We start from the raw sequence: 15,156 nt of genomic DNA, 5'->3' as shown, positions 1-15,156 counted from the left end.
CTGCACGGCTCTGTGGCTGAAACGTGAGGGTCCTCTGAGCGTCCTGTGCACGGGTAGCTTTCGCTGTAGCTGGTGGGCGTCAGGCTTTACAGTCCAGAGCCCAGGGTCTGACCTGAGTGGGGCTGCTCGGGGGGGCGGGGGTGGAGGGGGTGGAGGGGGTGATGCTCCTGGAGCACCCCCCACCCTGGGGTTTGCTCCCTGGCTGCTTCCTTTGAATCTCAGAGCTCACTCCACAAACAGTGAGGAACCCGGCAGTGAAGGGCAAGAACACTGGGCTGGGTGGGGGCTGGCCTGGAGCCAGAGGGGCCGAGAGCACACGTGCATGCCGTCCCTGAGCTGGGGGTGTTGGGGCGGGGTTTGGACCCGGTCTCTCTGGCTCCTGAGTGCGTGTCCCCCTGCCCAGGCCTGCCGTGTGGCCTTGGGCAAGCCACTTGCCGTCTCTGGGCTCTGCTCCCTCATTGTGGAATGAACTGATGAAGCCAGGTCATCCCCAGGGTCTTTCTAGATTCATTGTTTTATGACTGAATGTGTGGGTCTTGCAGAGTGGTACTCCTTTGGGGCAAAGCCAAGGTGAGACACCCATCCCCCAACAGTGGGGGGGCCATGCCCAGCCCCCTGCGCCTCTCGGATGTGGTTCAGGTCAGCTTGCCCCAGGGCCCATCTTTGAGGAACCAAGCTCAGAGGGGGAGGGGCCTGCCTGAGTCCTTGGACCCGCACAGCTGCAGGACACAGCTCTGAGGCCCACCGAGGGGGCTGCCAAGGGGCCCGGGGGTGGGTGGCTCCGCCAGTCAAGTGTCTGACTCTTGATTTCAGCTCAGGTCATGATCTCATGGTTTGTGAGATCGAGCCCCGCGTCAGGCTCAGTGCTGATAGAATGGAGGCTGCTTGGGATTCTTTTCTTCTCCCTGCCCCTCCCCTGCTCTCTCACATGCACGTGCTCACTCTCTCTTCAAATAAACAAACAAACAAACAAACCAACAAACATGAAAAGAAAAAGAAAACAAAGTCTAAAAGATACACAAAAAATTCTAACGTGTTATCTCTATCGGGTAAGACTGACCTGATAAGACTATTGGGTGATTTTTCTTTTCTCCTATATTTTCCGTAGTTTTTCACACAGAGCTTGTCGAGCCTGAGCCCTGGCCGTGTTCTCACTCCCATCACCACAGGCACGGCCCCCTGCCCCCCTTAGAAATGGGAGAAACGATCAACACCCTCCTCCCCGAGACACTCAGAGGCTCGTGCTTCCTGCCTGCAGCCCATTTCCCAGAGGGGAACACTGAGGAGTCAGGACTGCGGGGTCCTTATGAGAACAAGTACGGCTGGGTCAGCCCCTCCTGTAGCAAGACGCCCTCCACGCAGCGGGTACTCAGCAAACGTTCATCGCTGCGGCTTCGAATTATTTGTCTTTTCCTGCCCACCTCTCGATGCCACTAAGCGCCCCCAATAGTCCCTTTCGCTGAGCCTGTCCGGGTGCCATTGGTCACGTGGGACAGAGAAACTACATCTCTGCATCTCTCGCTGTCTGCCTCTGTGGGGAGGCCATTCTGCCCTGGCCCAGGGGCTCAGTAGTGCTTTGTGAGTGGGCGATCCCTTCTGGTTGACAGAGCTCTTTGGCCCCCAGTTTAAATTTTTTTTTTTTTTTCAACGTTTATTTATTTTTGGGACAGAGAGAGACAGAGCATGAACGGGGGAGGGGCAGAGAGAGAGGGAGACACAGAATCGGAAACAGGCTCCAGGCTCTGAGCCGTCAGCCCAGAGCCCGACGCGGGGCTCGAACTCACGGACCGCGAGATCGTGACCTGGCTGAAGTCGGACGCTTAACCGACTGCGCCACCCAGGCGCCCCAGGCCCCCAGTTTAATAACAGTCCCATGAGGTCAGTTAGGCTGCCCACTGATTGGAGGAGCCCCTTCTATCTTCTGTGATCTGTGAACGCATGAGGCAAAGGCCCGTGGTCAGAGGGCCCATGTGAGGAGCACGCCGGTGCCCCTGGGGAGTCCGGGAAGGCTTCCTGGAGGAGGTGGTACCAGGCTGAAGGACAGGGTCACGTGGGGCCAGCCGGATGAGGCCGGTGTGAGCAGAGAGTGGGGAGCTGTAGGTCGAGCAGGGGGTCAGCATGGGTGAGGCTGTGGAAGGAGTGGGTGTGACCTGGGGAGCAGTGTCTCCATTTCCCAGTTTACGGATATACAGCCCGAGACGCCAGAGCACAAAGAGGCTGGGCCGAGGGATGAGGGTGGCGGGACGGTTGGCTCTTTTAAGTGGACGGTCAGGACGGTCCGTCCCTGCTCTGCGGTTGCGTGTGCCCGGCCTCGTTTGCTCGCTCTCCCCGCTCCCGCTTACAGGGGGCACGTCTCCCACAGCGCTGGGCGCCTTCCGCAGACGCCGTTTGTAATGAACGTCTGGTCTGCAGCTTTGATCCGCTCCTCCGGCGAGGTGGGCAGAGCGGGGCGGGGGTTTCTGGGAGTTTCTGGGAGTCTGGCTCGGCTCCGCCGGGCCGCTCCCCAGCAAGCGCCGCCAAGTGCGTGGCCCCCAGCGGGTGGGATGACGAGCCGTCCCTGCTGACCGCTGGGCCCTGTCCCCCGCAGACTGAGAAGGACATCCTGCTGCGGCCCGAGCTGGAGGAACTGAGGAACGAACATTCTGCTCGCTTCAAGCTCTGGTACACGGTGGACAAAGCTCCCGAAGGTGAGGGGAGGAAGCGCTGAGGGGGCCGGGGGCGGGGGGGTGGCGCTGGACCCTTCCCAGGGTTGAGCCTTCTGCACCCTTCGTCTCCAGTGGTGCTCAGGGTGGCCGTGTGCGAGGGAGGTAGTGTGATGCCCTCTCACAAAAATGAGGAAGGAGGGATCGGAGAGGGGAGGTAAGTGTCCCACAGCACACAGCTGGAAAGCACCAGAGCCGGGGCTTGAACCCACATCCTCCTCCCCAGAGCCCAAGGCCCTCCCTGGCTGCCCCGCCTCCCACCGGACAAAGAAAGTTGGCCTTTCTCCCCTTGGCGGGGGGCTCACTCTGGGGCAGGTCTTCAGGGTCACTGCTGGGGTCGGGGGCAACTGCCCCCGCTTTGTACTTTGTACCCTGTAAGGCACGTTACGCCCATCTTTTCCCTGGGCAGCGGCTGGGGGCCGGGCCGACGCACCCTTACCCTCATTCGACCTGTCCGGGTAGGCTGTTTGCCAAGGTCACGTAGGAGGCAGTGGATGAGGGCCACCTCCAAAACCCGAACCGAGGCTGCCCCCTGGGAGTTAAATGCGCTTCATTCTCCCGCTTTGGGTGGAGACGTGGGTACGGGAAATACCTGAGTCTCTTCTTTGCTGTGAGAAAGCAGCAGGTCGGGCTTCTTGGCCGGTGGTCCTGATGGCGTCTGGCTGCAGGGTTGGGAGCCTGCAGGGAGGTGGTGCAGCCTCGGAGACCCCCACTCCCTCCGGAGGCCCCTCAGCCCGCCGTCCTTCCGTGTCCTTCCTTCGGGTCAGGCTGCAGCCCCACGGGCCGGGCCTTTCCGCTTTTCAAGAGAAGCAGGGCCCTGCATTTTCATGGGAAACTTCTAAGTGGTGGGAAATGGACATTTTTGAAGCATCCTTAGGGCACCGGCGTGTGATGTCATTCGCATCCGCCCCCCCCCCCCCCCCCCGGCGTCCACCTCCCCTGGAACCGGGCAGACGGGCTCTAGGGGCAGGTGCCCATCTCATGAGTGGGAGGAGCCACCCTTCAGGGTTGACAGATCGGGTCCTGGGCCTCCTGGCTGAGACCTAGGCTGGGATGTAGGTGAATTGTGGACCGGACGGCAGTGCCCTGAGGCCCCTGGCCGGCCGGCTGGCCTGGACCAGCCCATCCAGGCTCCTGGTGGAGCCCTCGCTCTGTTCAGGAAGCCAGCTTGGCCCCGTGAGCTGACGCTCTCGTGGAGGAAGATGAACACGAAATAGGTTTATTAGCACGTTATAGAGCAGAGGACCTAACCCTTGGGCAACAGCAGGATTAGGGGCGCTGACCGTGCCGTCGAAAAATCTGCATATAACTTTTTTTTTTGATGTTTATTTATTTTTGAGAGAAAGAGAGACAGAGTGTGAGCGAGCGGAGGAGGGGCAGAGAGAGAGAGGGAGGCACAGAATCCGAAGCAGGCTCCAGGTTGAGCTGTCAGCACAGAGCCCGACGCGGGGCTCGAACCCATGAACTGTGAGATCATGACCTGAGCCGAAGTCGGACGCTTAACCGACCGAGCCACCCAGGTGCCCCAGCATATAACTTTTGACTCCACAAACACTTAACTACTAAAATAGCCTACTGTTGACCAGAAGCCTTGTCGATAACAGCCGATTAACACATCGTGTGTATTTTTACACACCGTATTCTTACGATAAAGTAAGCCAGAGAAGGTGGTGTTAAGAAAACCGTAAAGAAAATATATTTACTGTACTGCACTAAGCGGAAAAAATGCACACGTAAGTGGACCCGTGCTGTTCACGGGCAAACTGTAGAGTCCGGCAGGGAGGGGTGGCAGGAGCACTGGTTCCTGGAGTTTCTCTTTTTTTTTTACAGTAAAGAAAGGAACATTTGGCTTGTATTTGTGTCTCACTGGAAGTCGGGGCCGTGGGGGGGGCGGGAATGAGAGGAACGGGAGAGGTTTACTCCCTTCTGGTTACAGTTTCTAGTAGCGTGGGAGGGTAGGCTCCACCCGTGGCGTGGCGGGGCCTCCTTGTCCCCGCTGCCTGCGAGGAGGGGCCGGCGCTGACCCCTGCTGGTGGCACACACCAGAGCGCGGCCTCCTGGGGGCTGTTGTAAGGGGCACCCGCTGCCCGCCAGAGGAGGAGCTGGGCTGGGTCGTCTCCTGGCACCTCGCACTTGCCTTTATTGTTACCCTGACCCACAGTTCAGGAGGAGTCGAGCTGTTGCCACAACGTTAGGTAGAAGCTGAAATTCTAGGTGCCACGGGAAAGATGGTGTAGCAGGCGGGCACGGGCCGTCGTGGAACTGAGTGAAGGAATGGGGCCTGGGGCCAGCTCACGTGCAAGTGCGGCTGGCCTGTGCAGCACACGTGTAAAGAAAAACGCACTATTTAAACAAAATCCATGTCCATTTGCGATGTCTTCTATAGCCGCGCATTTTACATACTAGCAAATACAGCTCAGTCCCGTGCATATCTTTAAAAATAAACTTGGGGCGCCTGGGTGGCGCAGTCGGTTGAGCGACCGACTTCAGCTCAGGTCACAATCTCGCGGTCCATGAGTTCGAGCCCCGCGTCGGGCTCTGTGCTGACATCTCAGAGCCTGGAGCCTGTTTCAGATTCTGTGTCTCCCTCTCTCTCTGACCCTCCCCCGTTCATGCTGTCTCTCCCTGTCTCAAAAATAAATTAACGTTAAAAAATAATAATAATAAATAAATAAACTTATACTGGAGCACCTGGGTAGCTCAGTCGGTTGAGCGTCAGACTTGGGATCAGGTCATGATCTCACCACTTGTGGGTTCGAGCCCCGCGTGGGGCTCTGTGCTGACCGCTCAGAGCCTGGATCCTGCTTCGGATTCTGTGTCTCCTTCTCTCGCTGCCCCTCCCCTGCTCGCTAGCACTCTGTCTCTCTCAAAAATAAACATTAAAAAGTAAAATAAACTTATACCAAAAATAAAGTCAAAAGAAACTTCTACCTCCTCCACCCACCTCTGCCAGCCCCCTCCCCTGCCTCTGGCAACCAGCTATCCGTTCTCTCTGTGAGCTTGCGGTTTTTTGTCTTTGGGTTTTTTCTTTCTTTTCTTTTTTTTTTTTTTAAAGATTCCACATGTAAGTGACTCATACGGTGTTTGTCTTTCTGTCTGACTCATTTAGCATAACACCCTCGAGGTCCATCCATGTTGTCACAGATGGCAAGATGTCATTCTTTTTATGGCCGAATAATATTCCATTGTATTGAAGGGGTTCAGGTCTCACCCACACCCCTCCCCTCCAGAATGTGCCACTTTGGCACATGGGTTATTTTGAGCTGAAGGCACTTGAGACCCTGTTGGGCTCAAGAGAAACTTCTGTCCCTTCCTCAACCACACAGAAGAATCTAAATCGAGGGTCTTTCCGGGGCGCCTGGTGGCTCCGTCGGTTAAGCGTCTGACTCTTGGTATCAGCTCGGGTTATGATTTCTTGGTTTGTGAGTTTGAGCCCCACATCGGGCTCTGCACTGACAGCACGGAGCCTGCTTGGGATTTTTCTCTCTCCCGTTCTCTCTGTCCCTCCCCTGCTTGCCCTCTCTGTCTCAAAATAAATAAAAATAAACTTAAAAATAGTAAATAAATAAATAAATAAATAAATAAATAAATAAATGGGGGTTCTTTCTCAGAATGAGGGCTATTATCAGAGGTAAATTTTATCTGAGTGACTCATCTGTATGGCAAGGCAAATATCTAATAAACAAACATCACTTCTTACCCTGCCATGAAGTACATTCCCTCCCTCTGAAGTCTCAGACGTCTGCCCCCTTCTCCCAGGTTCAGAATGACATATGGGCCTCATTTTGCCTGACTGCCTTTGGAATTTCCACGTCTGTGTGGATTCCCTGTATATAGGCTATTAAATTTGATTTTCGCCTATTAAGCCCTCTCATGTCAACTTGATTCTTAGTCCAGCTAGAAGGACCTTTCAAGAGAAAGGAATTCTTGCTCTGTGAAAGCATTTGTAGCACAATTTCTTTATCCATTCATCCATCAGTGGACATTTAGTTTGCTTCCATATCTTGCTCATTGTAAACAATGCTGCAGGGAGCATAGGGTGCAGATATCTTTTCGAGTTAGTGTTTCATTTTCTTTTTTTTAATATTTTATTTTATTTTTGAGAGGTGGGGAGAGAGAGAATGGACCCGAAGCAGGTTCAGCACTGTCGGTGCAGAGCCCAGTGCAGGGCTCGAACCCATGAACCCTAAGATCATGACCTGAGCCAAAGCCAGCCGCTCAACCAACTGAGCCACTCAGGCACCCCAGTGTTTTCATTTTCTTTTTTTTTTTTTAATTTTTTTTTCAACATTTATTTATTTTGGGGACAGAGAGAGACAGAGCATGAACGGGGGAGGGGCAGAGAGAGAGGGAGACACAGAATCGGAAACAGGCTCCAGGCTCTGAGCCATCAGCCCAGAGCCCGACGCGGGGCTCGAACTCCCGGACCGCGAGATCGTGACCTGGCCGAAGTCGGACGCTTAACCGACTGCGCCACCCAGGCGCCCCGTCATTTTCTTCGGATAAATACCCAAAAGTGGAATTGTTGGGTCATAGGGTAGTTCTATTTCTAATTTTTTGAGGACCCTCCATACTGTTTTCCACAGTAGCTGCACTCGCTCGTACTCACAGTGCACAAGGGTTTCCTTTTCTCCACATCCTCTCCAACACTTGTTTCTTGTCTTTTTGATGGTGGCATCCTGACAGATGTGAGGTGTGCTTTTGGATGGAATATTCTGTAAACGTCTGTTAGGTCCATCTGGCCTAATGTGTCGCCTAAGGCCAATGTTTCCTTACTGATTTTCTGTCTGGGTGACCTAGCCATTGATATAAGCAGAGTATTAAAATCCCCCACTCTTACTGTATTGCTCTCTCTTTCTCCCTTTAGATCTGTTAGTATTTACTTTATGTGATTAGGTACTTCTATGTTGGGCACATAAGTGTTGACCAATGTTACATCATTGTGGGGTTGACCTCTTTACCATGATGTCTCTCCCATCTTTGTCCCTTATTTACCTCAGCTTTCTTTTCGTTTCCACTTGCACAGAACATCTGTTTCCGTCCCTTCACTCTTGGTCTGTGTGTCCTCCCAAAAGTCTAAAGTGCGTTCTTGTAGGCAGCACAAAGATAGGTCCCGTTCGTCTGTTTTCGTGCAATTTCAGTGTCGTTAACGCTGTGTTCTATTAGTTTCAGGCGTACAGGGTAGTGATTCGGAAGTTCTATACGTTACTCAGCGCTCATCACGAAAAGTGTGCTCTCCATCCCTTCACCGTGTCACCCAGGCCCTCACCCTCCCCTCTGGCCACCATCACTGTGTTTCCCACAGTTAAAAGAGTCTGGTTTTGGTCTCTCTTTTTTCTTTGTTGGTTTGTTCCCTAAACTCCACTATGAGTGAAATCGTATGGGATTGTCTTTCTCTGACTGCCTGATTTCACTTGGCATAATACTCTCTAGCTCCATCCATGTTGTAAATGGCAAGATTTCGTGGCATCTCATGGCTGAATAATATTCCCTCGTATATATGTACCACATCTTCTTTATCCATTTATCCTATCAATGGACGCTTGGGCTGCTTCCCAAGGTATCTTGGCTGTTGTAGAGAACGCCGCTATAAACACTGGGGTGCATGTATCCCTTTGAATTAGTGTTTTTGTATTCTTTGTGTAAATACCCAGTAGTGCGATTTCTGGATCATAGGGTAATTCTGTTTCTAATTTTTTGAGGAACCTCCATACGGTCTTCATAGCAGGTGCACCACTTTGCATTCCCACCAGCAGTACGCGAGGTTCCCTTTTCTCCACGTCCTCGCCAACACCTGTTGTTTCTTGTGCTTGGATTTTAGCCATTCTGACAGGTGTGAGGTGATATCTCATTGCGGTTTTGATTTGCATTTTCCTGATGATGAGTGATGATGAGCATCTTTCCATAGGTCTGTTGGCCATCTGGATGTCCTCTTTGGCAAAATGCATATTCACGTTTTCTGCCCAGTTTTTAGTTAGATTGTTTTCTGGATGTTGAGCTGTATCAGGTCTTTATATACTTCAGACACTAACCCTTTATCAGATAAGTCCTTTGCAAGTAACTTCTCCCATTCAGCGGGTTGTCTTTTAGTTTTTAAAAAAAATTTTTTTTTTAAGTTTATTTATTTTTGAGACAGAGAGAGACAGAGCATGAACGGGGGAGGGCCAGAGAGAGAGGGAGACAAAGAATCGGAAGCAGGCTCCAGGCTCTGAGCCATCAGCACAGAGCCCGATGCGGGGCTCGAACCCACAAACCGCGAGATCATGACCTGAGCTGAAGTCGGACGCCTAACCGACTGAGCCACCCAGGCGCCCCATGTCTTTTAGTTTTGTGGGCTGTTCCCTTTGCTGTGCAGAAGCTTTTTATTTTGATGTCGTCCTAATAGTTTATTTTTGCTTTTGTTTCCCTTGCCTTAGGAGACATATCTAGAAAAACGTTGCTATGGCTGATGTTAAGAGAAATTCCTGCCTGTGCCTTCTTCTAGGAATGTTATGGTTTCAGGTCTCACATTTAGGTTCTTAATCCATTTTGAGTTTATTTTTGCACACGGCATAAGAAAGTAGTCCAGTTTTATTCTTTTGCATGTGGCTGTCCCGTTTTCCCAACACCGTCTGTAGAAGAGACTGTCTTTTTCCCGTTGTATATATATTTTCCCCCCTCAGACCAACAGCAGCCCAGTGCCCTGTCGAGGCTTTATTTGACACCACTCCCATTGTACATTCTTGCCTCCTTTGTTGAAGATTAATTGACCATATAATCATGGGTTTATTTCTGGGCCTTCTATTCTGTTTCATTGAACTATGTGTCTGTTTTTATGTTGGTATAGATAGGTCTTGTTTTTTATCCACTCACTTTTTTTCCTCTAATTTTTTTATTTTTACATTTATTTATTTTTGAGAGACAGAGACAGCACAAGTGGGGGAGGGGCAGAGAGAGAATGAGACACAGAATCCGAAGCCGGCTCCAGTCTCTGAGCTGTCAGCACAGAACCCGACGAGCGGCTCGAACTCACGAATCGTGAGGTCATGACCTGAGCTGAAGTCAGACGCTTAACCGACTGAGCCACCCAGGCGCCCCCACTCAGTCACTTTTGATTGGAGAATTTAGTCCATTTACGCTTAGAGTAATTATCGATAGATACTCACTTACTGCCATTTTGTTAATTATTTACTGGCTGCTTTGTTCTGGGTCAGCCAGGCTGGGGCAGGGGATCAGGGCAAACGTTTGCTTCGGATCAACCTCTTCATTCTTCAATGTTTGTTGAAAGAAGGGAGGAATTCACAGCACAGCAGTTTAATGGTCAGGGGGAGGCGGTTTGGGGTAGGTGGGCAGTCGTTGGTCAGTCACATGGCCACACTGGGACTCACCTTGTCTCCCGCCTGCAGCCTGGGACTACAGCCAGGGCTTCGTAAATGAAGAAATGATCCGGGACCACCTTCCGCCCCCGGAGGAGGAGCCGCTGATACTGATGTGCGGGCCCCCGCCCATGATCCAGTATGCCTGCCTGCCTAACCTGGACCGCGTGGGCCACCCCAAGGAGCGCTGCTTCACCTTCTGACGGCCAGGCCCTGGCTGCTCGCACGCCTGCCCCGCGCACTCACCGTGCCCCGTCCACAGCCGCCCTCCCCGCCGTTGTTCTTTAACGTCATTTCCCGCCACATCTCCCGCTGCGGCCCTGGGTGCAGCCCGCCCTGCCTGAGCTGCGGTGGTGACCCCGCTGGGCTGGTTCCCCCGAGGGACCCCTTTGGGAGCAGGGTGCTGTTACAGGCAGGCCACCTCCAGCCACCATCTGGCCCTCTTCAGTTTTTACCCGTGATGCTCAGCCCTGGCCCCGCCCTGCCTCCACCCCACCCACCCACACACTACTAGGCCAAGGCTTCCAGCACTGCGATCCACCCACCCCTCCCAGAGCAGACCGCAGTCTGGAAGCAAACACAGGTGTACGGGCAGCCCAGAGCTGCAGGTGCCAGGGACCCCCCCCCCCAGCCACCGGCTCGGGACCCTCACCTGCCACCCCTCACTACCTGCTCTGGGTCACAGCCACCTGACACTACATAACAGGTAATGCCAAAAAGTGCTCTCGGCAGGGACTGTGGGGATGAGAGTCTGCCCCCGCTCCAGCGCCCAGGCAGGCCCCGCCGGCAGGGAGCTGGGCTCTCCCGGGGCTGGAGCAGGAGGAGGAGACTGGCCCACCGGCCCAGGGCTCCTCCCGGGGACACGCAGGCCCTCCGGAAGCCTCGGCATTTTCTGCAACACACCTTAACTTCGGGCAGCTTTGGGAGTTCCAAGCTGTCGGCCCAGCAGTCTCATGGGCTGCCTCTGGGCCCTGGGCCCCCGGCCCTGATGGCAGAGCTGAGACGATGTTTATTTATTCCTCTGCCCCAAACCCGCCCGTCCTGCTGCCTGCGCCCCAGCATAGGGGAGTTTGTCTGAGCAGCGTTCTCAGTGACCTCAGTGTTGCCTTTAGACGAGGGTGGGTGAGCCTCTTGCGTATCGGCTTTTCCAGAATCATTTATGAGCAGAAAAGACGTTGAAATAAAACTTTGCTAACACTAACCCTTCTGGGGCTCCTGGAGGCTCTGTGACTTGTGTCATTGTGGGGACGGTGGGGGGGGGGGGGGCGGGGAGGAGACAAGAAGGGGCTCGGCACTTATTTCAAACGTGTGTTTGTGTTTGTTGTGTGAAGTTTGGACAGTACGGAAAAATACACCCGGGAGAAAAGACACCGGACGTCCAGAGGCAAACGCCGACCGCCCTGGTGAAGCCACGTGGCCCACCCGAGGCCGCTGCTGTTGGCCCGTGTCACACGGTCTCCATAAGCCCACATGGATCATGATTCATTATGTGGCAGGTCCCCTGGGGTTGGACAGCTGGATTGTTTCCCACCTGTGGATTTTGAAAGTGACAGCGGCTCTCTTCACGCTCCTGTCAGGTGACTCGTTTTGTTTTTTGAGGATAGATTCCTGGAGACAGAAAGCTGGGCCAGGGCGCGGGGACACTGGGGTCCAGCCTTTCAATGGCCCCGCTTCTGCCCAGCCTTAGTCCTGCCACCTCAGCCATGCGAGAAGCCCTCTCCAGCCCTGTGTTGTACGACTCCGTGTGTCCGCACTGGTTTCCTTCTTGCTTTCCCCTCTGGTCGGCCCTGAGAAGCAGGGTTCATTTGAGGCTCGGCGACGAGTGGCCTTCGGGTTGGAGGGGAGTCCTGAGTAAGGCAGGTATTGCTCCCCCGGTGGAGGGCTCCAAGGGGGTCCACTAGCCCCTCGTGCCCTTGTGTCCCATTCAAGTGCTGGGGACTCGGCCGCGGCTGCCCCCACACACCCTCCCCGACTACTGGGGCACTGGTGAGAAAGTCCTAAGCCAAGTACCAGATGGTGTCATGAGTGAAACGGTAAATGCCAAGACAAATTAGGCCACAAGGCAACGTGGGAACGAGGGCTGGTTTCTCTGAAGAGACAACGAGGCTGGCTCTGCAGGGATAGGTGTTCAAGGTGGCAGGAACGGGGAGTGCAGAGGCGTTGGGTTTGGAGCAAGCTTGTGGGATTAACGTCAAGAAACAGATGGAAGAAAGCAGGTGGCTGAGGGGACAGCGGAAATGAAGCTGGAAAGGAGGCAAACTAGCAGTGTTCTAGAGGGTGTGACCAGCAAGTGCAAAGGCCATGGGGCAGAGGTCTGCCGGATGGCTTCAGGAACACTGTGAAGGTCGGTGTGGCTGGAGGGGAGTGGGGGTGGGGTGGGAAGTGCACTGGAAGAAACGCCTGAAGCCAAGCCACAGGCCCGGGAGCCCCTTTTTCCTCTCTTCTCTTACCTCTGTTCTGGCCCTGGCCCGCATCCTGGAGCAGGGCTGGGCTCCTTGGGGCAGCAAAGGGCTTGGCCTGGGAATCCCTTCTGCACCCCTACCATGTGCTGGGGACTCTGCAGAGCACTGGACTTGCGTTAGGTCTCCTCAATTCTGGTCCCTTTTGGAGGATGAGAAAACGGGCCTGAGGGTCAAAATGTACACCTGCCTGAGCTCACGAAGGGCTGTTCCCAGGAGCTGAGAAGGGCATGGGTTGGACCTGGTCTCTACCCTCTCACCCGGTCTCAGTTTCCCCACCCATAAAATGGGTGAGTGATCATGAGTCTCTACCCTCTCTTGACTCCCACCCTTTCAGAGTAACATTTACAGGGGCGCCTGGAGGGCTCAGTCGGTTAAGCATCCGACTTCAGCTCAGGTCATGATCTCACAGTTCATGGGTTCCAGCCCCGCGTCGGGCTCTGTGCTGACAGCTTGGAGCCTGGAGCCTGCTTCGGATTCTGTGTCTCCCTCTCTCTGCCCTTCCCCCACTCATGCTCTGTCTCTGTGTCTCTCTCAAAAATAAGGAAACATTAAAAAACAAATTAAAGTGACATTTATAACAGACCCTTTTAGCCTCCTGAAGTGAATTCGCAGGTAATATCACCAGCCTACACACAGAATTTTAAAATATCAACACAAATCTCCAGCTATATTATAAAAGAGCAAGAAAGAAAAGGAACTTACAAAATGATGCACATTTCAGTGTGTAAATGCTGGCCCATGTCCCCCAGAAGGAGGGTGGGCAGGGGTGTGCCCAGGCGCGGAGTCCTGGACTGTCACAGCCCCTCTAAATGCAACCTGACTCCCCCCAGTCCCCGCTGACAGGGGCCCGGATTTCCCAGGCGGGGCAACGTTCTTGGTGGGTTTCCAAACAAAGCAGGACCCAGTTCCTCTGGCTATGGCGCGGCTGCCTTCCCGGCAACCCCGTGCCTGTTCACACTGGGCAAAAAGTCCTGCGTGCTCTTAAGCGAAATGGAGCGAAGCCCGGGCTGGGAGAACCGTAACAGGCCTCACCCCTCCTGGAATGCCGCAGGCGGGGAGGGCCCACGCCTCAGGACTGCCACACCCTAGTCCCCAACCGCCACGTGACAGGATTCCCGGATCCCCGTCCCGCCGACCGGCCGACACCACCCTACGGAGCTCCGAAATGCCTCCGGGGAGGGCCACCCGCTGACAGCTGATCTCGATTCTTTACCTTACTGAACTGGCTTAAAAAATAACCCCTGGGTCACTGTTTTACATCGCCCTTAAGGCGTGTCGGGGCCTTAACTCCCGCGGTCCCCTGGCCCCTCCCTCGTTCCTCTGCACCTGCCCAGCAGGCGAGCCTGGGACCCTCCCTTCCTCTACCTGGTCCCCCTCCCCGCAATTCCTGGAAGGAGGAAGGAAGGGAGAGGCTAGAGGTCCCGCTCTAGAGCTAAGAAAGGGAAGGCCAGCCAGCACCCCACCGCGGCTGCGCTGATGGGACTTGGATTCCCTTCCTCGGTCTGGTGCCCAGCCCTCCAGCTTTATCAGCCCTTGCCCGCAGAGCTTCTGATGCCAGTCTGAATGGTGGCGTGCTCTGTCGACAGTAACTCCGCTGGCATCACCGGACTGAGAAATTAGTAACTCAGCACAGTACGTGCTCTTGGCTGTTCTAAAGACGTTGCGTGTATTATTATTATTTTCCTTTTCCACTGATCAAGCAACAAACATATTGGACACTTACCTCGTGCCGGGCTTAGCGCTGGGTCCTGGGGCGGCCTCTTCTATAGCAAAGGCAATTCCGCGTGTCCGAGATTTTCAGTCTATCACGCAACCCTCGCAACGACCTGCTATTTGCCCCATTTTATGGATCAAAGTAAACCGCAGCATAACGAGGAGAAGCAATTTGCTGGTGAAAGCCATACCGCCAAGAAGCGCGGCTCGAGGGGACCCAAGGGGTCCTCCAGCTGTCACCCCGTGAGCTGCAACGCGAGCGCCTACTGTATGCAGCCGGTAGCCGCAGGCATCTTTCGTTTCTAACCCACAAGTAGGCAGCTGTCCTTATTCTAGGATTCCAGGGGCAAGAAACTGGCTACGGTCGCCAAGCGGAAGACAGTCCGTGAATCACTAAATCGAAAAACCAGGCCAATTTATTAGCAAGACAAAGAAAAAAAAAACCGGGGATAATAAATGCCAAGTGCGGGGCTGACAGGCACAGAAGGACCCTTCCGCAGCCCAAACTGTTACTCCGCGAGAAACTACCTACTCTTTTAAAGCTGACATTTAACCAGAAGACACCGGTCTGTTTTTTCAGTGATTAGAAGGGGGACGGGCAGATCGCGACTCCCAGGCATCCCGCAAAGTAGGCGGGTCACCTTAGGGGCAACCTTTACCCGCTCAAAAATTCGTCTCACATTAGCAGTGAGGATTCGGGCGTCACCCCGAATCGTTATTTTCCTTACTCATAAGTTTAAGGCATAAAAAGGAGAGCGTGTTACTCCCAGGGTAATAAATTCCATTCTCATTTGCCCTACGGTGAGTATCAGAGTCGAGCATTGAACTAAGAGCCCGATTCCTTTGCAGTTCGTCTCATTCACTAGTTAAGTTTTTATGTCGCTTTCCATTTTATTTCTTCGTCTGAGGAGAACAGGGAACCGT

At 54.0% G+C, this 15,156-nt stretch overlaps 1 protein-coding gene, 1 long non-coding RNA gene and 1 other non-coding gene across 3 annotated transcripts in view; 1 reads left to right on the top strand and 2 right to left on the bottom strand.

Moving 5' to 3' along the window:
• Positions 1 to 11,258, top strand: part of CYB5R3 (cytochrome b5 reductase 3) — a 26,486-nt gene extending 15,228 nt beyond the window's left edge. The window contains exons 8-9 of the mRNA XM_045062469.1: positions 2,588 to 2,687; positions 10,088 to 11,258. Coding sequence (XP_044918404.1) covers positions 2,588 to 2,687; positions 10,088 to 10,260 — 273 coding nt within the window. The 3' untranslated portion in view covers positions 10,261 to 11,258. The remainder of the gene's footprint in view (positions 1 to 2,587; positions 2,688 to 10,087) is intronic.
• Positions 10,234 to 15,156, bottom strand: LOC102899157. The gene is made up of 2 exons (XR_440825.5): positions 14,243 to 15,156; positions 10,234 to 12,658 (listed from the first exon to the last, which is right to left on the bottom strand). It is a non-coding gene; the product is annotated as an uncharacterized LOC102899157 (long non-coding RNA).
• LOC111561619 lies at positions 14,828 to 14,977 on the bottom strand. Its single transcript, XR_002744243.1, has one exon. It is a non-coding gene; the product is annotated as a U12 minor spliceosomal RNA (small nuclear RNA).

This window comes from Felis catus, chromosome B4, assembly GCF_018350175.1.
Source record: "Felis catus isolate Fca126 chromosome B4, F.catus_Fca126_mat1.0, whole genome shotgun sequence".
Taxonomy (NCBI): Eukaryota; Metazoa; Chordata; class Mammalia; order Carnivora; family Felidae; genus Felis; species Felis catus.
This window is presented reverse-complemented; position numbering and strand designations above follow the sequence as displayed.